This window comes from Monodelphis domestica, chromosome 1, assembly GCF_027887165.1.
Source record: "Monodelphis domestica isolate mMonDom1 chromosome 1, mMonDom1.pri, whole genome shotgun sequence".
NCBI classification, from domain to species: Eukaryota; Metazoa; Chordata; class Mammalia; order Didelphimorphia; family Didelphidae; genus Monodelphis; species Monodelphis domestica.
The window spans coordinates 335,462,495-335,486,010 of NC_077227.1; the positions used below are offsets into that span (position 1 = coordinate 335,462,495).

Below are 23,516 nucleotides of genomic sequence, written 5' to 3' on the forward strand. Positions count from 1 at the left end.
AACAATTCTGAGCCTCTGCTTCATCTATAAATTGGGATATTGAACTATAAACTTAAAGGTCCCTTCCAACTCTAAATCTTTGATCCTACTCTTTGGCATCCATTCAACCAGATCTAAATTTACCTAACTACAGTGATTCAAGAGGTGAGCATGTAGCATGTGTTAAGTGCTCACCTATGTGCCAGGTACTGTGCTGAATGCTAGAAATACAAAGAAAGGCAAAAGATGGCCCCAGCCAAAGGTAGGAAACAAAGAGGATGATAAGGAAGTGAAAGCACTTAAAATAGACATCTTTCTCAAGAAGTTTATCCACAAGAGGAAAGGGAAATATGAAATGATAGTGAGGATGGATTGATGAAGTGAGGGTTTTTTAAGAATCATGCAGACATGATTATATTTGTAGGCATTAGGAAAGCAACTAGTAGATACTAAGAGATTGAAGATAAGTGAGACTGGGAATGATAGGAGGAACATTCTGTCAGAGAAGTTGGGTTGGAATGGGTTCACATGTATGTAGAAGGATTTACCTTGTTAAGGAGAAGGGCCTCCTCTTTATGAAATACAGATGCAGGAGACAGTGGCAAAAACTGAGTGATATGAAATAGGGAGGAATTAAAAAGAGGGAGCTTTCAGTGAACAGTCTCAATTTTTTCATTGAAATATGAAGCAAGGTTCTCATCTTAGAGGGAGAATGAAGTGGATATAAAGGTTCTGAGAAGGAATGAAAAGGTTTGGAGAAACCACTATAGCGAGTGTGATAAGGAAGTGATAAGATAAAGTCACTTAAGAGGAGTGTGGAATGATTGCCTGGCCACAGTGAGGCCTTAGTTGAAATTATGCTACATGAATTTGTAATCAAGCCAGTCATGATTTTCTTCAGCTTCATTCAGCATCATATGAGTATGAGTAAAGACAGCAGATAGTAGGAGTAAATCAAGATCAAGACTTTACCGGGAAAAAATCTGGTGATACAAAAAGAGAACAAGGTACTTGAGCTAAAAGGATATGGTAGATATGGTAGAACTGGTTCACCAACGAGTCAAGATGGAGAATGAAGAAAAATATATCCAGTGTAGGGGTGATAACCTGAGAAAGAACTGAGGGATCAAAGGGGAGGCCACAGTGAATATGAAGAACAGGTCTGGAGTTGAAGACAGAGGGAGAGGTGAAATGACAACAGACTGTGAATCAGATAAGAAAATTTCAAAATTTATGAACATTGAAGTGATAATTTTGGAGGTAAAGGCAAGTTTAAAGGAAAGACTGTATCTGTACCTGAAGTTGAATTAAAGGAGTAGGTTATAAGAAATAAGTAACTTGAGGATCTATCCCATATCTTTTCTCTAAGAATATCACAAGACATTATCAAATGATTTGCTAAAAATCAAGGTAAACTGTGGCTACAGCAGCCCCTTGCTCTACAAATCTAGTAGCCCTATCAAAAAAGGAAATGAGTTCAGATATGAATTGATGAAACTCGGCTCTTCATAATTCCTTCTTGTCTTAGAGTTTGCTAACCATCCCTTTACAAGCATGTTTTACAATTTTGTCAGGAATAAAGCTCAAGCTTGCTAGCCTTGAGTGTGCAAAATCTATTCTCTTTCCTTTAAAAAAAAATTGGAATATTTGCCTTTTCCAATCCTTTTGTGGGTCAACTCCTTGAGAAGGCCATCTACAATAGATCTAAATATAATACACTTCCTTTCCAATCACTCTCTTCTTAACTCTCTATAGCAGTGATGGAAAACCTTTCAAAGATGAAGTGCCAGGCCCCTCCTCAGACCAAGTGCCATGCCACTCCCACCCAGATATGTGCTGTGCCCCCTCCTTACTCCACACAGGGGAGGGAAGAAGTGCTCCCATTGGACTGCTGGCCAGAGGGGTGGGAGATATGAAAAAATGTCAGGCACAGTGGAGAGGGGAAGGGGAGCAGCTCTGCCCAAGTCCCTCTGTTTCTAGTAATGGACTGGGGGGTGGGGGTGGGGAGTGACCAAGTGCCCACAGAAAGGGTTCTGTGTGCCATCTTTGGCACCCATGCCATAGGTTCACCATCACTGCTATAGTCTAGCTTCTGCCCCATCATTCCATTGAAATTATTCTCTCCAAAGTTACCAATGATGCATTAGTCATTAAATCTTAATGGCATTTCTCAGTCCTCATTCCTGACCTTCTCAGCCTTTGACAATGTTAATCACTTTTTTCTCTGAAACTCTCTTCTCTCTAGGTCTTCATGACTTTTCCTACATGTCTCACCACTCCTTCTCAGACTTCTTTTGAAGGCTCTTTATCAAGCCCACAAATCAAGTTCACTAACCATGGGTGTCCCTGAAGGGTTGGTTCTGGGCTCTCTTTTCTGATTGATATACTGTTTCACTTAGTTTTCACTTAGACGTCATCACTCCCATGGATTTAGTTAATATTTCTATGATTCCCAGATCTTCATGTCCAATCCTAATTTCATTATACCCTCCCAACCCCGCACCCTATACCACTTGCATCTCCCAACTACCTATCAAATATCTTGAATTAGCTATCCCTTGGGCTTCTCAAACTTAATATGCATAAAACTGAACTTGTCAGCTTTCTCCCCAAACCTTCCCCTTTTCATTTCTCTTTTGTTGGGGAAATCATCTTCCCAGTTTCCCAGACTTGCAATCTGTGTTTCACCCTTGACTCCTCCTCACTCTCATTCCACCATCATATCTTATCTGTTGCCAAATTCTTTTGATTCCACCCTCATAAAACCTCCCCAAGCAGGCTTTTCTCTCCTCTTACACTGCCACCACTCTGGAGCAGGTTCTCATCAATTCATGCCTGGACTACTGCAATAGTCTGGCTCGTTGGTTTCAAGTCTCTTTCCTCTTTCCTCTCCAATCCATTGCCACTCAGCTCTCAAAATGAGTTTCCTAAATCACAGATCTGATCATGTCCCCTTTTCCCTCCCTATTCAGTCATTTCATTGGCTCCCTATCTCCTCCATGATCAAATTTTAAATCCTAGGACTTAAAGACTTTTCTAAACTGGCTCCCTCAGACCTTTTCAATTTTCCTACACCATACTCCCAGTGACACTGGCCTCCTTGCTGTTCTTAACCAAGCATTCCATCTCCTAACTTGGGGCATCCTCTGGCTTTTCCTTATATCTAGAATTCTCTTCCTTGTCTCACTCTCTCTCTCCTGCCCTTTCAAGTCTCGGCTAAAATCCTATCTTCTATAATAAGCCTTTCCCTGATCCATCTTAATGTGATTGGCTTTCATCTGTTGATTATTTCCATCTTTTCCTCTTTATATCTTGTTTGTACATAGTCATTTGCCTACTGTCTGCCCCATTAGACTATGAGCTCCTCAAGAGCAAGGACTTTTTGCCTTTGTATCTTAAGTGCTTAACACAGTACCTGGCACACAGCAGACACTTCAATAAATGCCTGTTGACTGCCTAGGCTACAACACTTTTATCCTCCTCATTGGGATTTTTCACTGTGTCTTCAGAATTTCATTCCTGACATCTTCCCATTCCCCCGAGATCCTTTATCCCTCCTCTGGACTCCTTAAAATCTTTCCTCCAAAAGTCTAGAATTTGTATCAGACTATTTCAACACTCCTTTCCCTCTTTAATTCCAAGATGGAGTAGTCATTTCCTTTTAAGGTAGAGGAGAAGAGCTCTAACAGATGCCAGAACAATTTAAGTACTCAATCACTACTACTTGTATTGTGCTAGACTGTTGTGATGTTTCCTTGGGGTTGGGGGGGGGGGTAAGGAACAACTTTGTAAAGATTTCATTAGCCTCAACTGAGAACCAGGGCCTCTTGGGAGAAATCCAGGGCCAGGGAATAGGTGGTCCCCTCAGAGAAATGGTCAGTTGATCCCCATACCCATCTATAGTCACTATCCCTAACACATATGCAGTATCCCAGAAACCTACAACAAAACTATACTGGGCTGCACATGAGGATGATAAATAGATCTCATATCCCCTACTTAAACAGCAACCCCATCCCATGTCTGAGGTCAATGTCGTTTTCCTGGGCCCTGAGCATATGGAAGAGTCCTCCCCTAGGTGATTAAAATTCTTTTAGTGATTTATTTGGAAAGAGAAAATCAATGCTCCAGAGAATAGCAATATTCTAATCACCTCCCAACCTGCCTATGCTTCCCATAAGGCATGATTGTGCCTCTTATGCTAGGGTAAAGTAGATCCTTAAGGCTGAGCACATTTTTACTCTCAGTGCTGGGGTCTTACTTTGCCTTCTCTGTAATGGGCAGGAGTATCTATTGTGCTGCGATTGCTGGGGCCTGACTCAGCTTTCCTGTGATGGGGCAAGTATTGCCCCTCTGTGCCCAAATCTGACTCTGTTCCACTAGGTCAAGGCAGAGAGTTGGCAAGGACCTTCCCCACTACTACTCTGTTGTGCTAGGACAAGATTATCATGGATAATGGATACTGTTGCTAATATTGGGGTCTATTCTATTCTGAAGCTAGAGTTTGTCTAGATGTTAGAAAAGTTAAAGCCTCTTATCCCATTCTTAGGGGGAAAGGTTGAGAACGTGGGTGATTGCTGTACAGTTAAGAGAATTCAGAACTAATTCGTTGGAACCATTAATAGTTGCATGGCAATTTGACGAGTTCTCTAGTGGAATGCTCCCAGAGATCTGTTCTTGGCTGTGTACTATTTCATTTTTTCTCAATGACTTGGACAAAGGTCAGAATGGCATATAAAAACTTAACATATTGGCTGACTGAGTCAGGATTCAAAAAGATCTTGGCAGGCTCGAACATTGGACTGAATGTAATAAGATGTCACTTAATAGAGATAAAGTTAATAGACTCAAAAATCAACTTCAAAAGTACAAGATGAGGGAAATGTGACTTGATAGCAATTTATGTGAATAAGATGTGGAGGATTTTAATAGTCTACAAACTCAGTAAAAGTTAAAAAGTGTAATATGACGAGAAAAGGCTAATGTGATCTTAGCCTTCTTTGAAAGGCACTTTACCTCAATAACGAGGAAAGTGATAGTTTCCCTGCCTTGGTCAGATGATATCTCTGTAAACCTTAAAGTGTAATATAAGTGTGACTTATCATCATCATTTTCTGTAGTATGGTGTCTAGTTCTGGGCTCCACTTTTTAGAAAGGACATTGAAAAATTCAAATATGGCCAGAGAAGAGTTGCCAACATGGTAATAAACCCCAAAATCATGCCAAATAGATTGCTGAAGAAAACTGAAAATGTTAACTAAGCACATTGTCTGGCACAAAGCAGGTGCTTAAGAAATGTTTAACTGAATTGAACGTTTATCTTGGGGAAGAGAAGACTTAGAGGTAGGTTGGAAATTACCATTATCTTCAAATATTGAAAGGGCTATCAGAGGGAGAAGAAATTCCGATTTTTTTTTTAATTTGGCTTTATTTCACTGAATGGGGGAATACTGGGTAGAAGCTGAAGAGCACAGTTTTAGAATCAATGTCAGGAAAATCTTCCTAAGAATTAGTGCTATATCCTAAAGTGGAATGTGCTGCTATCTCAGGAATTTGATTCCCCTCAACAAATGAAATATGACCAATTTCTGGGCTGTTGAAGAGATTCTTATTCTTGTTCAGTTTGAGACAGATTATCTTTGCCAGCCCTTTGAACTCTGAGATTCTCCTATTTTGTGAAGGAGATTGAAAAGGAACAAAGAAGTAAGAGATCTCTGAAAGAACAGTGTCATAAGAAATGCATGGTCTTCCATGTTAAAAGCTTCAGTAAAGTCAAACTAGAGAACTGAGAAATTAAGGAATTTAGCAATCACGAGATCCCTGGTGGTGCCACTTGAGAGTTCAATATGGTGTCCCATTGATAGTGGTTTAGAAGCCAGTGGACTGTCACGAAGTAGAAACAAAGACTCTAGACAATTTTCCAGGAGGTTGGCTATGAAAAGGAAGATAGGCAGGAACTTGAGGAAATAATTGGCTAGACCTTCTTCAAGTGAAAGTTTGCTTTCTTTTCCCCTGAAGGATGGAGAGATGGGGGACATCTGAGCATGTTTTTAGGTAGCCAGAAGGAACCATGCGTATAACAGACACAGACACACATGACTTTAGAATTCTCTCTATATATATGTGCATATGTGTATATGTATAAATATATTTAACATTTTCCTATATGTGTATGTGTATACATGAACATATATTGGGAATTCTAGATCATATACATACATACATATACACATATGCAGGGGTTTCTAAAACTCATATGTATGAGTTTGTGTAATATATATGGTTTTCTAAAAGTTAATGTAGTTGTGATTTAAAATATCTTACACATATGTATTTCTAAAAAGTATATTAAAACTCTACTAATGCTTTTCAAAATCATTATATGTCCCTACACAGGGACATAAATATGGATCTAAAATATGCAACTTTTGAAACATCCTTACATGTGTGTATATGAATTGCATATGTAAAGCTTTAAGTAGCTTATATATACGTATTTTGTATATACACAGATATGTGTGTGTGTGAGAGAGAGAGTGGTTGCCATACCAGAGAAACCTGAGGGAAATAATGGAGGACTCCAGTAGAAAGGAGGTAGCTTTAGCTTTAAAAAAAAAAAAAAGAAGAAAAGGAGCCATTTCTTCCTCTGCAGAAGAGAATGAGAGAACAGAAGATGCAGAAAACAACTTACTTAAAACAACTCCTAAGATGAGGATAGGAGATAAGGGAATTTTACTGATGGTCTTTTCTTAGGAATTAATTAGACAGATAGAAAATGAGGAGTGGCAAAGGGAACTTCAGAAGATTTAGAACAGGGTAAGGGGAGAGTAATAGTTAAGAAAGGATTTCCGTGTAGCAATGAGGGACCAGTTTAGATCATCTAAATTTCTAGTTGACCCATATAAATGGTTATGCGACTTTCTCTGGCAGTCTCCAAATATTGGCAGTAGGAACTGAAAAAATGAATAGTATAGGGTAACCTAAGGTTAAAGATGAACAAATTGTGCACAATAACAGGAGGGCAAGGAATTCAGTGGCACAAGACAGTGGATAGTTAAACTGGGTATATAATCTAGAGACTCAAAATTATGAAAGGAAGAAGGTAAGGCCAGAGTACGCGTAAGAGGTGTGCGTGTGTGTTTGGGAAACCCTTATTTAAACAATTGCTTCCTTTCATCCTCTTCCTTCCCTTTAAATGTTATGGTATTGGATTTCTAGACATTTATAGAGTTCATATTTAAAATATGCACTGCAATGGATTTGAGGTTGGAAATTCTCATCTAATTATTTTTATTTTCCTATTTAGCTATCTTTTTTGGCCATTTCAGTCAATATACTCCGTACATCCAAAGCAACCCTCTTACTTGGCCATCTATTAGGAAAAAACAAGGAATATGCAGACTTCTATTTTCTTGCATTCTGGCAAATTCTTTACAATGATATAATTGCTATTAATATCTTCTTTGCATGGATTAAGGTATTCATAGTTTATTCTACCAGTTTCTAAATCATTGCTAAATAACTATAGTTTTATGACCCAAAAGTCCTGAAGAAAACAACATTCTCATGTTAAAACTCAGAGGTAGATTGGCCTCTAACTTAGCTTGAATACAATTTAGAGAAATTAGATCCCTATAACTAGCCTCTGTCCAAAATTAAAAGCAAATTTTAATTGTTTTTTTTTAATCTAAAAAATTAAGACTTTCCCTTCTTTCTGGGACAATTCCAAGGATTAAAGTTAGTTAGTAGAATGTCTGAAGCTCCCTCGTGTGGTCTAATTTCTGGAAAATGCATTGTACTAGAAGTCAGGAACCTGGAGGTCTGGCAAAGGCTCTGCCACTGGCTCCTTGTGTTTCTGTCACTGAATGAGTCACTTCTCCTACATGAATATCAGTTTTCTCCTTGGTAAAAATTAAAATTTACAAAAGAGGATTAAATTAGACAATCTCTAAGGCCTCTTTTGGTTCTAAGGAATTGAGTATTACTTACTTAAAACAACTCAATTCTGAAAAAGCATTTGCATTCAACTGTCTTCCCTCTACAAATTCAGATTCTCTTCCCAATTCAGATTCACTTATTTCTTGACATCTTTATCTCCCCAAATCAATTAAATAACCCAATAGCACCAAAATAGGCCCTGCTTGGCTTGTCAGAGAGACAGGGGAGGAAGAAATTTAAGAAACTAGCCAGAGCCAAATAAATATATTCCACATAAACTCCATCCATTTCGTCTTCTGGTAAGTCATGAATAGAAGCCAAAGTTAAGTATCACAGATGAACAGCATTCTGTGGCATGCAGAACTAGAAGAGGAGAGAATAGGTAGTGGAGATTCATGGAAGAAAAGTTCTCCTTTAAAGACAAATATCTCTGAAAAACAGACTAATTTTTGAAAGAACGTGATTCTCAGCCAGTTGTCTCCCCTAAGTTTAAAATTTCCCTAGCATTATTCATTTTTATTTTTTCAAGGGTGAGACTCAAAAAAAAAAAAGCAGGAAAACTAAGTTTAGTTGTAGAAATGAAATATTCATTTAGTACCTGCTGAAAAATCAAATCATACAATGTACAGCAGCTTATCCCTCCTTAAAACCAACACTTCTTTGAACAGTTTCTAACACAATGCTGACAGCTCACTTTCAAATTCTTTTTCACTAAGAAAATCATGCTTTTGGCCAAACTCTTTAAATCTTGTAATACAAACCCAGTTTTATTCCTACTAGGTTCCCTTTATCTTACCAAAGACCTTGACTCCTATTGCCAAGATAAGCACAAGTGTGTCAAAAGAAAATGTACCGCTGACGTGTAGGTATCATGAGGAAATATAAAAGGAACAGAAAGTCTTGTCTCCTCATGGAATTTATGAACCTAGTGGGGGACACAATATAGAAGTATGAAATGTCGCCAAGTTATCCATTATCTACACCCTGAGAGGGTATTGTCACTAGCAAGTCCTTCCTGTAAGCTCATCCTCAATTTAAAAGGCAAACTTCCCATAGAACTGATTAGACTTTTTGTTTTAAGTTATAGTCTTTGGTGCTCTCTCCCATCCCAAACTATTCTCTTCTCTTTCAGATATTCAAATTCATAAGCTTTAATGAGACAATGTCTCAGCTGTCAACAACTCTCTCCCGTTGTATCAAAGATATCATAGCATTTGCCATCATGTTTTTTATAATATTCTTTGCGTATGCCCAGTTAGGATATCTTGTTTTTGGATCACAGGTTGACGACTTTTCCACTTTTCAGAATTCTGTGTAAGCTCATTTTAACAGAGTAAATATATTCAATTTATTGTTTCTGGGAGGGTATAAAGGTCTAAAAACTTCTGGTATTTTTTTGTGGGTGGTGGTTGTGCTGAAGTCTTAAGTCCTCTAACTTCAGCTTTATAACATATAATGTCTAGCTGAATAACCACTAAATAACCTCAGAAATAGCATATAACTATGCAGGACTCCAGGATGTAGTTACTGTTCCCAAAAATTTACAGTCAAGAATATTAAATTTATTTTCAGGTGACAACCAGGTTTATTGGTATACCCATTTTGATAACATATTAAAGTTTACATTGTACTTTTCTCACAACAACCCTGTGAGATAATATATTAGCTACCTCATTTTAGAGAGGAGGAGGCTGATCCAGGTATTGGGCCTTTGTGAGACCAGTTCTAGGAAGACAGGAATTCTATTTTATTTAAATCCCCTTTGTCAGTGCCTAGCCCAGTGTTTTGGATGCAAAATGAATAAAATTGTCAGAAAGAGTTTCTAGGAAAACACATTCCCCAGGAAGAAGAACTAAGAGGTTTTTCCTGCAGTCATTTTGGAATCCTTATGCCATGCTCACTTGCGTTCAACTTGCCTAACTTCTACTTAAACCCATTTTAAATAACCAAATCAGCCAGGATCAGGCAAGAGCTAGAGAATGTCCACAACTTCAAAAGCAATGAAATACATGCTTTTGTGTTCTTCCAGGCAAACTGGTCTACTGGCTGGTCCCTCAGATCCAGTTTCCTGCTGCTCTCTGCCTTGGCACAAATTAAATTGATCCCCAGGTCTGGAAATATAACCCCTCCTCGCCTCTGCCTCAGATAATGCTGAGCTTCCTTAGAAACTTAGCTCATGTGCCATTTCCTATGACACATATGTATTTGTGTAAATATTACACGCCCCTGGCAGAATGTCAGCTCCCTGAAAGTAGTTTACTTTTGTCTTGCATCCCCATCACCTTGGTACAGTGCCTTCCTTAGGAAATGCTATTTGAATCGAAATCCTTACAAAAGGATTAAATCCAGTGTTTTGTTAAAACACAAGTTTCCTTTTGATCCTTAAAATAGGATCCGCTATGTTTTTTTAAATTGATTTGTACACATTTCCCCCCCCAGGAAGTTGTTTATTGTTTAAAATCTACCAGCTTAAGAAAATTCAAATAAATGGAACTATCTTAAGACTACACTACCATTTCCCCCACCCCCACCCCATAGTTCCTGGATATAATTGAAATGGGATCCTTATAGAAATCTTGAATAACTTTTTTAATTATAAGCATACTTCATTTAATATTTTCCCCAAACAATACTCTTGCAATGTCATTAAGACATAGCTACGGGGGCAGCTGGGTAGCTCAGTGGATTGAGAGCCAGGCCTAGAGATGGGAGGTCCTGGGTTCAAATCTGGCCTCAGACACTTCCTAGCTGTATGACCCTGGGCAAGTCACTTGACCCCCATTGCCTAGCCCTTACCGCTCTTCTGCCTTGGAGCCAATACACAGTATTGACTCCAAGACGGAAGGTAAGGCTTTTTATATAAAAAAAAAAAGACATAGCTACCCTCCTATTTAACTCTGTCCCTAGTCTGCTCTGGTTCACTATAAACAGCTTTGCTTAATACTTTCATGGAACCAACTAATAATTTTAGGCAGTGTGTGCTTGTAATAGCATGATGTAGACACTAGACCGGAAACCTGGCAATTAGGATTCAAGTTTTGACTTGACACTTGCTAGGTAGGCATCATTGAGCAAATTACCTCAATTCTTTGAGGGTCAGTTTCCTAATCCTCAAAATGAACTGGGTTAGATTCTGTCTAGCATCATTTCCAACATATACGGTCATAGTATATTTTTAATAATCCTCCCTAGGGAGGTGCTACAGTAGTTTGGATAATCCAGAGACCCATATGAGGGGAAAAGCTGCTGTTTTGATTCCTCTGACCCTATGAGCTTCCTCCCATTTATCAATCCAGTTCTCATTATTTGGTTTTGCTCTGCTCTGCATATAGTCAGAGTATTTCCACCTGAAGTGAGAGTTCTAGATGATAGTTTCAGTTGAGAATATTTCGGAAGAGACTGAAGAATGAAAACCATGACCATTCTTCTCTCTAAAAACATGTACCCTGGGCAGCTGGGCTCAGTGGATTGAGAGTCAGGTCTAGAGACAGGAGGTCCTAGATTCAAATCTAGCCTCAGACACTTCCCAGCTGTGTGACCCTGGGCAAGTCACTTAACCCCCATTGCCTAGCCCTCCCTTACCACTCTTCTGCCTTGGAACCAATACACAGTATTGACTCCAAGATGAAAGGTAAGGGTTTAAAAAAATAAAATAAAAACATGTACCCCAAGGGCAGGAGGAAATAGTGGCAGTTTCTTACCCTCCTAGGCCAAAGAGAAAAATAATTTTGAGGATTGATTTCTCTGACTTATCTTGCTCAGCTTCTTTCCCTGCTTTGTATAGAAGCTTTAATCAACAGTCTTAAAAACAGAATCAATCCTTTGTCAAGGGCAATTCAATACTTGGCACATAGTAGAAGTTTAATAAAGGCTTGCTGAATGATTCCAGACAAATCCAACCTAGAGATAGGGGACATTAAAACCTGTAGTGTTCTGCAACTCCAAATGTCCTTAGTGAATATATTTCATTCTTCCACTATTGCTGATCCTCAACTTTGTCTTCTGGTTGATAAGAAAACGTCTCTGTTATTTGACAAAGACTATCAGAACGCCATGGAAAAACTTCTTTCTAAAATTAAATCTATGTGCAATACACAAACATATATATTACATTCCTGATATCACTAGAAAATTTGACATCCACAAATGCTGAGCCTCAGCAACAAGTTATTTACATAAGCTGTTTGAGAAAAAAAAAATGAACTTTGAAATACTCTAGTTCAATCCTCTTATACAGAATGCAGCAAGCATATGTTTATAGTAAACAGAAAATGGAGTTTAAAGTTAGGAATGCCTAACCTTATTTTGGCTCTAGTCTTGTTAAGAAGGAATGGAAAAATGAATAAAATAAAAAGCACCTTGCTAATTGTTAGGACTATAAACCTCTCTTTGCCTTTTCTGCCTACAGAAAGAGAATATGAAAATTATTTTGACATTTCTAAATGCATTAAAGAAGGAATTTTACGTAGTTAGTTTCTAGACTTATGTCAGCACAGCATCTACAAGGAAGAAAATAGCTGTAAATGGGTACCAGTAGATGGTAAAGATCTATAGTGCCCATTTTACTAAGACAAGGCAAAGAAAAGGAATAAATGCAAATGACATCATACCAAGAAGCCAAAAAGTTTAGAGTTCAAGAGCCCAGGAACATGGCAAGACTACTTGATGTAAAACCTGGAGCATCAGAAAACTGCATTACTGTACTTTAGAAGGGAATGGTGGGAAATGGAGTCACTGAGGCCTTGGCCAATTAAAAAGTAGGTCATAAAAAAAAAAATTTCTCCAGGTCCAAGGCTTCAAAATTCCAATACCACATTTCCACAGGTTATATTCCGAGTTTCTTCTTCTTTAGGGTCACCCTTTCAGGCTTGTACTGCTCCTTCCTATCCTTCTCCCCTATCCTGCCAGTTCAGTGGTTAAGAGTAAGCAGGCTCTGAGATCTAATTCCTTACTTTACCCAAATCACATATTTTGTGCAACTAGAACACTTTAAGATAGTAGCAGCCTCCAGTTTTGTTTTGATGAGATGGTTGGAATTCCTTTTTTTCCTAATGTTTTTCTTTCTTTTTAAGATTTACACAGTTTCGAATTGTTCTGGGAGATTTTAATTTTGCCAACATTGAAAAGGCCAACTGGGTGCTGGGACCTGCTTACTTCATCACTTTCATATTCTTTGTATTCTTTGTCTTGCTGGTAAGAGTGCTAACTGTGCAGTCTGTCATGGGACTCCAAAAGCTTGCAGAGAGAGAAAAATTATGAAACCCTTAATTCTGAAAAAAAAAATGCAATTAATTTTTTCATGGGTCCATTGCCTTAGAAATTGCTCACTGCATTGTAGAAAGTCAGAAATTGATTGACCTAAAGAAAATCAAATAACCTCCTCAAGCCAGATACTTTTCTTAAAGGGGAAAGGAATAAATGATAACCTAAAAGTATTATTTGAGTTCTAGGAAAGACTATATTAATCTTACCATTGGAATCTCTGAGTATTCTTTATGGTTTTTGTGAGAGCCCCTAGAAGTTCAAAAAGTTAGCAGATACAACAGTGACATGCACAACCTGGGCTCTTCACACTCTTAAGCAGTCACGGACCTAAAGGATCAAAATGCAAGCTCAAAAGCTCTAGAAATCCTCAAGAACAGATCACAAGCACGTTCCAAGAGGAAAGCATTTCCTTAAATCTGCCAGAAAGCATCCATCCCAATAAGGCCTGTACCAAGTACATTAATGACACCGTTATAGAAAACCCTCTTCAATGAAAAGGATTTCTCTTTCCATAACTGCAGACTTTTCTTTTCACCCATTAGTCCCCTCTTAATATCAGATATTAAGACATTTCTTGTTTCCAACTTACTAAAATGAGCCTTTGTCAAGCTCATTCAACTAGAATTTACTAATTTCTTGGAATACTTCTCCACAGAACATGTTCTTGGCAATTATTAATGACGCCTATTCAGAAGTGAAAGCTGACTATTCCATTGGTAGAATGCCACGATCTGCGTTAGCAGATCAAATCAAAGCAGTAAGTAAAATTAGCTTCTTTAGTAAGGTCATAGGATCAAAATCTTACTGGATTTATTTTACCTTAGTTTGGATATCCATTAACCACTGGTCTCAATGTTTTATTTTTTCATATTGTCCCTTGTAATATTGTCTGTGCCACTTCACTGAAGTTAGTATAGTGAAATTTTCCTAATTCTCACAGGGACACAAAGTTCATAGTAATTGCCAAACCGATAGGCAGAGCCAATGAAAAAAGAAATCTTAACTCCTTGTATTTTTGGGGGGGGCGTCAAATGTGCTTCTATCAACTTTAACATGTTGTGATTTAAATGATACCCATTGGTACACTTTGTAACATTGCTGTAACACTGCAGAAAAGTACAAACTGTTGATATTGGGTTGCAGACTAGAGATGACTCTACCCACAAGCCCCCTGGCCTTAATTTTCCTCCATTGGAAAGTACTTATTCAGTAGGAGGATGGTATGGTATGGTGGAAAATGATAGATTATCATGAGATGATAGAAATGCTATTATTTGTTAATAAGATACCACAGAAGCAGTTCAATATATAAATTTAAATATTACATGAGAATTTTTTGGTAAAATTCCATGGCACAATCGTAATAACCATAATGTAACTAAAAATAATGTATTAGGTTTTTTAAAAATCAAAAACTTTCCTGTAAAAGGTCCATTTATACCCTCAATCTTCAACCACCACTTAGTATTTCACTGCCATAGTGTGAAAGGCAACAGAAGACAGGGATGATTATTAGATAAGGGCTATAAAAGAATGCAAACCCTTTGATCCAGTACTAGGTCTGTATCCGAAAGAGATAAAATGGGAAAGGATCCATTTGTACAAAAATATTTATAGCTGCTCTTTTTGTGATGGCAAAGAATGGTAACTAAAGGGATGCCCTTCAATTGGGGAATGACTGAACAAATTGTGGTATATGATGGTGATGGAATACTATTGTGCTAAAAGGAATGATGAACTGGATGATTTCAGAAAGGGCCTATCATAAACTGATAATGAGTGAAATAAGCAGAACCAGGAGAACACTGTACACTGTAACTGCAATATTGTGGGATGATCATCAGTGATAGACTTGGCTACTGTAAAAAGGGAAAGGGAGTTTGGGATATATAGGGATGAATTATGTTAGACCAGTATCAGAAGATTATCAGAAGATTATCTGTGGTTTGGGAAGGCCAACAAAACCCAGCCAGGCAAAGCCTGGTCTGAGATAACACACACAGATCACTCAGTGAAATGGGAAAGTAGGTTTTAATAAAAAAAAGAATAAGGTAGAAGGAAAAGGGATAACTTGAAGCTAATTTCCTAATACCCCAAGATTTCTTCAGAGTGATTTTTCCCTACTCTAATCCTCTCCTCACTGCCTAAAATCCCAGTTCCTGATCTTGGCTAAACTAGCTGATTTTAAGGAAAGGGTCTGTGTAAGCCTGAAAGAGGGCACAGGGAAGGTCCTAGATCCAAAAAGGTCCATGGTCTGGTCTCACAATCAGATGCCAGATGGTTCCGGATCACCAGGAACTACAGTAGATAACAACAGATCAGCAAAGCAGCAGGACAACAGGATAGCAGAGCAGCAGGGCAGCCAGACAGCAAGACAGGATAGGGAATTCAGGGTAGTATCAGCCACTATTAACAGCAATACAATGATCCAGGACCCTTCTGAGGGACTTGTGAAAAAGAATGTTATCCAGCTCCAGAGAAAGAACTGTTAAACAGTAGGAATGCAAATGAAAACATATGATTTTTCACCTGAGTTTGTTTTAAGGTTTTGGCTTAATAAGATTGTTCACTTATAAAAATGAATATGGAAACGTATAACTCATTTCAAATTGCTTGCCAGCTCCAGAGGGGATAGGGAAGAAGGGAGACAAACATGTAATTGGTAAGAGATAAGGGCTCTATTATATTTTTATTTTTCCATAAGGAGAGTTAACAGTAAAACCATTTCAGAAGTTTTATATAATTGTTAAAGACTGTGAGGGCATATTTTTTTTAACCTCAAATTCTCTTATATTCAGGGCTATACCAAGACTGTGGAGAAATTGAAATTAAAGAAAACCCCCAAAAAACCAAAAAGTGAAGTGTAAGACTCTTTATAGTGTTCTTTATCTTTTAGATTTGTTCATGTTTAACTTTTAAGTAGTAACTTACAAGGGTTTTTCACTGCTGGGATAAATGAACCAAAAGCTGAGGAACAACCAATTACAGATTTCCAACTTCCAGGTGTTACATCCAGAAGTTCCCAAAACAAAGTTAATTTTAGTTTAGTGATTCAGTGGATTGAAAGTCAGGCCTTGAGATGAGAAGTTCCAGGTTCAAATCTGGCCTCAGACACTTCCCAGCTGTGTGACCCTGGGCAAGTCACTTGACCCCCATTGCCTAGCCTTTACCACTCTTCTGCCTTGGAACCAATCTTCAGTATTGACTCCAAGACTGAAGGTAAGGGTTTAAAAAAAAAAAAGCCAGGTCTGGGGACCAGAGGTCCGGGGTTCAAATCTGGTCTCAGACACTTCATGACTGTGTGACTCTGGGCAAGTCACTTCACTCCAACTGCCTAGTCACTTACCCCTTGGAATCATTCTAAGACTGAAAGTAAGGGTTTAAAAGAAACATAAATTGCCTTGTTTCATAGCAACTGACCCATTTGCAGCATATGAAACTTCCATAGCCCAAGGTCTCTGACAATAGGAAATAAGTGTGTGTGTGTGTGTGTGTGTGTGTGTGTGTGTGTGTGTGTGTGAGAGAGAGAGAGAGAGAGAGAGAGAATGATACTTCAAATGCTATCATTTGCTTCATTTCCTAAAGAATTACTATATTAATTTGCACAGATTTGAACAGACAAGTGAACATTTTATTCTCACTATAAAACTATTTCTTGGTAGCAGTAAGACTATCATCCTACCTTTCTAGGCAGTTATGGTTTACCATTTTATGACCCTCTATTTCTCCATTTTATATGAACAGGAAAAAGAAAGCTGAAGCTGTCCAGACCAGAAGAGGCTTTGATCAAGATGTAGGACTTATTTTTCATAAACATCTATAGTGGTGGTATAGTAATAAAACATCTATAATTCTGGTAGTCTTAACTGAAAAGAAAAAAATCCTGGTTGAAAAAGTTTTGGGAGCTAGTGTTGCCCCCCAGCCCACCCCAAAATGGCTATGTACCAATGTTTACAATCTATCTTAAAGTTTGGCTTCCAGGTGCCCTACTGTAAGCAGCAGAATTACCTCTCAAATGTATATTCATGCCATGCATATGAAAAAAGCTGGTTTGTATATAAAAGTTTCAACACATAGTTTTCTTTAACTTGACAAGGAAATTGAAAGTGCAAAGGAGATGAAAAAATGGAAAGAAAGACTTGAGCAAAAGTATTATTATTCCGATATCGCAGATGCTTATCAGACTGTCACACAACAAGAATTTCGAGAGTAAGCGAACTCTTTGTACTTTATAGAATTTCTAGTGAACCAAAGGACTTGTTAATGTCCTTTAATGTGGTAATGTGGTACAAAGATAGTGTGGCAATGATAAGGTAGGAACCTCAAAATATTTTTTCCTTCTTAGATTTTAATGGAATCCTAATTTTTTTGATATTCAGCACAATCTCTAATCCTATTTTACAATGAGCTAAAGCAAAAATTACCCATGGTTTATAAAAGGTAGCTAAGACTTGGTCAAAGCGTATTTTTTAATTGGGAAGTCCCTAAAAGTTGCATTTACACATATTACATACACTCTACCAATTAATTATCTTCCAAAGGGCTTGGTCATTCAATTATTTCTATTGAAAAGAGACCCTTATAGACTAATCAATGGTCAAAGTTTAGGATCATTTTCAATCCTTTCACTTCATTAGGATTGTAGTATAATCAACTCGAACAAGCATCATTACAATTCCTAAAGAGTGATATGGGCAGAGCACTTGACTGAAACACCAAGAAACCAGATTACCTAGCCCTAGCTTAAGGTCCTATTTCCTTCCTGTTCATATTGATGATTAGTTTTAAATACTCTCAAGATTCCTTCCAGCTCTGAAAATGCTTTGGGTAATAACTTGGCAACTATCAGAGCTCAGGTGTCCTGCATCCACTCAATATAGCTTCAATATTCATTTCTATCAAAGATGTCTATCAGGTATGGGCTGTATGAACTTTCTTAAAGTAATGATTCAAGTCACCTAACTATATACTCTTCTTTAAAATTCTATATTAGACTCTTCTTATTTTCACTGGAACTAGAGAAGGAATTGCACTATGTCAGTACAAAATTAAACAGAGTGATGAAAAGGATAACTGCAACACAAACATGAGATGTGCAAGCAAAGGTGAGATCAAATTATGCCACATTATTTTGTCATTTTATTGCATCCCAACCTTTAACCCCCTTCAATCTGAATTCTTCTAAAAATTCTTCTAAAAACCTTATCGTCTGGCTGTTGAAGTCCTTGTCCTATATAACCAGGTCCTTCAATAACACTTCCAAGGTAGAAGGTTTTGCCAAATGTTAGGGCAAGGTTGCAGAGCTTTTTGGAAGATCTCATGTGAAATGACTGCTTCACATACAAGCTTTGTGACTCTGGGCAAGTCACTTAAACCTTCTCACACTCAAGTTTTCTTATCTGTAAGATGGTAGCAATACCAACTTCATAGAGTTGAATATGGACTGAATGACATAAAATATGCAAAGTGCATTCCAAACCTCAAAGTTGTTGTTATCCTCAAAGTCTTTTATTATCTTTAAAGGGGTCAGTGTGGAAAGGAAAGTTACAAAGAGAAAATACTAAGAGTCTAGTTTTTGAAATAGGAAGGAGCAGCCAGAAAGTTTAAGCTTTTTTCCCCAGGCATAGTCACTATAAGCCAATGCAATTCTTTTTCAGTTATAACATGTTACTAGTATTTTTTTAAGCTACTGATCTCATGTATTTACTTCTTAATGCTTAGGACTTTAGCAAGCAACCAGATACTTCCTATATAAGTAACTTGGCCACATTTTACAATTTGATGAATCTCCAGGCAAACACAAGTTTAAACCAGCATGTTTTCATGGCAGTGTGAATATTTTGAGAACACTTCAATGCTATGTCTCAAAAATATTAAATTGTATATATAAAAGACACCTGTGTGTGACAATTTTTGAAAAGCAGGTTTGACTATTCCAAAATTGTTCTGCTTCCTGCCCCCACAACTAGTGTGTTCAGGTAATATACTCCCCCATTCTGATCAGTATTCTTTGAAACCTAATGATATATTCCAAGCCTCCAAATTAGTTTGTTACAGTATATTTAAAAGGGTGAATCGTATGAACAACTAACTATAAACTTCAAAAATTCTTCCAAACCTAGAAATTCATTTGGGCAGAGTTTACACAGGACTACTTTTCAAAGCTCTTCGTTTCCTCTTTTGTTGAATAAACTGCTTTCAAAGCTAAACATGCACTGAATTTTGTAGGTAATGGAGAGAAGGTAGAGAGGGTAGAAGACTTAGGATATGTGGGCAATTCTGTATCCTGTAGTGAGTTGGATGTAAAACATGGCAATAGAATTATTTTCTAAAGTCATAAGGAAATGTATACTCCCAAACAAGGATTTTGTGACAGCCCACACAAATAGCTCTCCCAAAACAATCACTAGACTAGCTACCACTTTGAAGTTATCATTTTTACAGCTGTTAAACAGCACCATCATCTAAAACTTCCAGATTAATTAAGGACAGTTCTTTTGAACTTCCAAGTCAAATTCTTTATTTCTTAATTGTAACCATTATTTGCTTAAGGCACCAATCCTGCTCCCACAATTCTAGGTCTGGCTTATTGAACCAAGAATAAACTGTGCCAGAGCTTCATGTCTCCTCGAGGACATTATATGCCAAAGGAATTCCAGGGGCTGCCATTTTTTAAAATACCTGTTGAAGAAATAGGAAGCTATTACAATGACTTAGGACAATAAAGATTAAGGTATTTTTATTACAAAAATCTATACAGTGAAGTGCCAGATATAGCAATGTAATTATATCTAGTGGACATATAAATATATATCTATATATTGCTGGTATATAGATATATAGTTTTTACTTGTACCAAAGTAAAACTTTTATCACAAAATGCTTAATTCTACCCACTTACTGCTCAACAAGGATGGCACACAACACTTAAAGAGCATAACTGCTGCCATGCTTATCTACTAAACCAAACAGCCAAACACACTGTACAACAAACAACACAAGCAGCTGTTAATTTTAAAATGAAACCAGTCAGATCGCTCACTTATAAAAATATTGGAATCATATAGTTTTAAGCATTATAAAGGAGGAATATATTATTTAAAACATTTAAATAGTGCATATTGACATTTTGCATGTGGTATATAAAACACAAACATTCATGTACAACAATATACAGTACACATTAGTTTCAATGTTTGGACACACCCGTGTCTGCAGACTGATAGAAAAAAAAAATTACTGAACTGTACATTGCACAATGGAACCAAATCAAAGAGATAAATGGTCCTGGGGTTAGCTTTTAAATTTCATTTCTCTAGATCCTTTACGAATAGCCTTGAACCATCAGAACTTGGCTAGTTTTAGTGCTAGTTTTAGTACATGTCCACTATTCAATTCCAAAAACAAAAGAGGCATTACACACACAGATGAACTCTGAAGTACTCTAAATCCTATTCATTTTCAACAAGTCTATGAAATTCATGCTTCCCACAACTTCAAATGATGTTACTCCCTCCCCCCAAAAAAGGATTTTTTGGTCTTTGATGAAATAAGGTGTGTTAATATTTGCTTGTCAGAAAACATGCATGTAAAGTCACTGCATGCAAAATATAGCACTAGTTAAACTGATACACTTACCCATACAGAAAAGCACCAGTTAGAAATTAACACTTAAAAGTTTTGCCTGACCTGAATCTTTTTAATGACTGCTGTTATTGTATAGCACAAACAAGCGAATAATCATCCAACAGAGTGAAAATGATCACCAGAATGACATTGAGAGGACTTTTTTTTAAAAGCTGAACCATGCACAGACAAAAAAATAAAGATCGGCTTACATTACAAGGGTACACCACTGCTTTCTGTTTCCTAGCTGCATCACAAATATAACAATGTGATAACAGAAGGTAGTAGTGGGGAAGAAGAGAGGGATGTTGGCTTACTGTAGGATTTTCTTGTAATTTTTAAGACTTCCACAACCCACAAATCCACCCTAAGGTGCATGTACAATGCAGTAATATTAGCCCTTGTTAAAAACAGATTTCCTTCAGCTATAACAATCTTTGTTACTGATTTAGGCCAGTTTGGATCTGCTGGCACTATACAAATCTAAGCACCATCAGATTTCCCACATGCTGAAATGGGTAATAAGGTTCTCTCATTATCAGTTGGGGAAGGCAAATCATGTCACCACCAGTTGTTAAACAATAACCGAGAAAATGAACAGTAACTCAAGTCCTGTAGGCAGCATGTGATAATGAATCAGTTTTCCAAGTTGTTTTCTGTGTTTTGTTTTGTTTTTTAATTACATTAAGGAAGGTCACTTTCTGGTCTGTCCATTGCTTTCTTCATCCAGGAGCTGTGACCACTGACTTGGGGTTAAAAAAAAAAAATCCATAGATTGATAACATACTACCTTTGTGACACATGTCTTTGTGAGATTTAAACAGAAAGCTGTTCCACAGCAGGACTCAGAAAGGAATTTCAGTTTGGTTTTGGTTTTCCAGGAAAACACAGAATACAGTTGCATATGAATGCATTTTTTATGTTTTTCTCTCAATTTTTCTGTAAGAAAAAGGCAACTAGAGTAGTTCAGTGTGGTGTGAAGATCTACATCATATTTTTCTTCAGTAATGCAAAAAAGAAGTTGGGAATAACAAAAAGCTTGTAAATTTCCGAAGTTCTTTAAAGTTGAAAAGATAAAATTCTATAGTCTTTTGGGAAGAGGATGTATCTGTAATACAAAACACTGAAGGAAACTGCATGTTTGCTAAAGGTAGAGAGAATAGTTTCCCATTAATTTGGAACATTTTATTTGCTCCCTAAAAGGGGCCTACTTGCCCATCGATCATATTTTTGTAGTGGCACCACAATAAAGTTCACATGAGATTCTTTGAATAGCACATGACAAAAAAAAAAATGAACTCAAGCATCAGCCAGTACACACGATGGTAGCTTCAGGGAATACAACTGGTTTTTATGATGTTTTGAAGGAGCATTTTTATATGGATTTTGAAGAATCTTGTTTGCTGATAAGAACTTCAAGGAGCCTAAGTTTGGCTTTAATTTTCTTATACTCCCTGTACTCCTCAAGCATTGGAGTCCGATCCTCTTTCTGAGCATTCCTTAAAAAAAAAAAGAAAAGAAAAGAAAAGAAAAGCATAACATTCAAGAAAACAACTACTTACTTTCCAACCTATAAACACAAAGGAAGACCAGATTTCTAGCAGAAGAAACACATTGCAGTAACCACATCTAAGTTCAAGTGGCTATGGGGATGTAAGAATATATAAGAAGGAAGGGGACATCAGGAAAAGAATATCAGAAAGGTAAATTCCTACACCTAAGGGAATATATCTAAACCATTGTGATTTTGATGTATCTTTTTGCACTTGTATTATAAATATCAATAAGCAATTCCCAAAAGATATATCAAGTGGATATTTTAATGAATTATAACATCACCATAATGGGACCCACACTAATGAAAAAAAAAATCAAACTTTGCACACAGCTGAAGTTACTTCACTTTGCAAGACTTAGCCCAAATATAATGCAAGGAATCAAAACAGTTTAATGTGCCATTACAAGACATTTTTGGAGGGAGAAAATCTGGAACTCAAAACTTTAAAAAAATGAATGTTAAAAAATTGTTTTCACATGTAATGAGGGGAAAAATAGAAATACTACACACCACAGGAGATCATTTCACCTGAACATCAAGGTTTACTTGAAAGGCAAAATTCCTTACATTCTTTCTGGAGACTAAAATAATATACTTGAACTCCATTTCAGACTCAATCATCATCTGAATTTCCAATTTATTAGAAGCATGTGATCAGTCTAAAAGCACATCTGAGTTGAAATCCTGCCTCATATTTTAGCTGGGAGATCCTGGGCAAGGACATATTTCTCTCAGCCTCAGTTTCCTTTTTTATAAAATAAGGGGGTCAGACAACCTCCCAGGGCCCTCATTTTATGATCCTTTGATCCTAAGATCTCTGGAGCCACACACCAGTGGGACTCTGTTTCTAAAGTTTATTCCAAAGGGTCAATAAAGTGAATTTAATACAGCCAGCTTGACTGAACAAGCACTTTCTGGGTTATATCTATTCCCCTCCTCTCCCTCTCCCTTTCTTTCTCTTTCTCTCCACTCCATCTCTAGACCAATTAACTCCCTCTTCCAATGTGAGTTACTCTCAAGTTGTATCATGATCAAAGGCCTGACAGTTCGTCAGTGGGTCTCAGAAATCAGATTTGAACCTACACCCAGAATTGGCTCTCCTAATCACATTTAGGAACACACTCAAACTAAGGGACCTAAAATGTGTTTG

General features: G+C 37.3%; 2 protein-coding genes across 22 annotated transcripts in view; one reads left to right on the top strand and one right to left on the bottom strand.

Annotated features, from left to right (window-relative positions):
• PKD2L2 (polycystin 2 like 2, transient receptor potential cation channel) overlaps positions 1 to 23,516 on the top strand; it is a 38,548-nt gene that overhangs the window by 13,321 nt on the left and 1,711 nt on the right. For 2 of the 4 annotated variants that reach the window (XM_001375891.5, XM_007473654.3), the window contains 9 exons: positions 7,286 to 7,456; positions 9,050 to 9,231; positions 12,990 to 13,110; positions 13,838 to 13,939; positions 15,981 to 16,045; positions 16,927 to 16,975; positions 17,279 to 17,391; positions 18,176 to 18,287; positions 18,904 to 19,076. In XM_001375891.5, the coding sequence (XP_001375928.2) occupies positions 7,286 to 7,456; positions 9,050 to 9,231; positions 12,990 to 13,110; positions 13,838 to 13,939; positions 15,981 to 16,045; positions 16,927 to 16,975; positions 17,279 to 17,391; positions 18,176 to 18,272 (900 nt within the window). In that variant the 3' untranslated portion in view covers positions 18,273 to 18,287; positions 18,904 to 19,076. Of the gene's footprint in view, positions 1 to 7,285; positions 7,457 to 9,049; positions 9,232 to 12,989; positions 13,111 to 13,837; positions 13,940 to 15,980; positions 16,046 to 16,926; positions 16,976 to 17,278; positions 17,392 to 18,175; positions 18,288 to 18,903; positions 19,077 to 23,516 lie in introns of those variants that run through there. The other 2 variants (XM_007473652.3, XM_007473655.3) reach the window with 2 other exon arrangements.
• Positions 9,474 to 23,516, bottom strand: part of FAM13B (family with sequence similarity 13 member B) — a 225,297-nt gene continuing 211,254 nt past the window's right edge. For 11 of the 18 annotated variants that reach the window (XM_056811332.1, XM_056811334.1, XM_056811335.1 and 8 more), the window contains one exon: positions 19,905 to 22,297. In XM_056811332.1, coding sequence (XP_056667310.1) covers positions 22,108 to 22,297 — 190 coding nt within the window. In that variant the 3' untranslated portion in view covers positions 19,905 to 22,107. Of the gene's footprint in view, positions 19,864 to 19,904; positions 22,308 to 23,516 lie in introns of those variants that run through there. The other 7 variants (XM_001367964.4, XM_007473649.3, XM_007473650.3 and 4 more) reach the window with 2 other exon arrangements.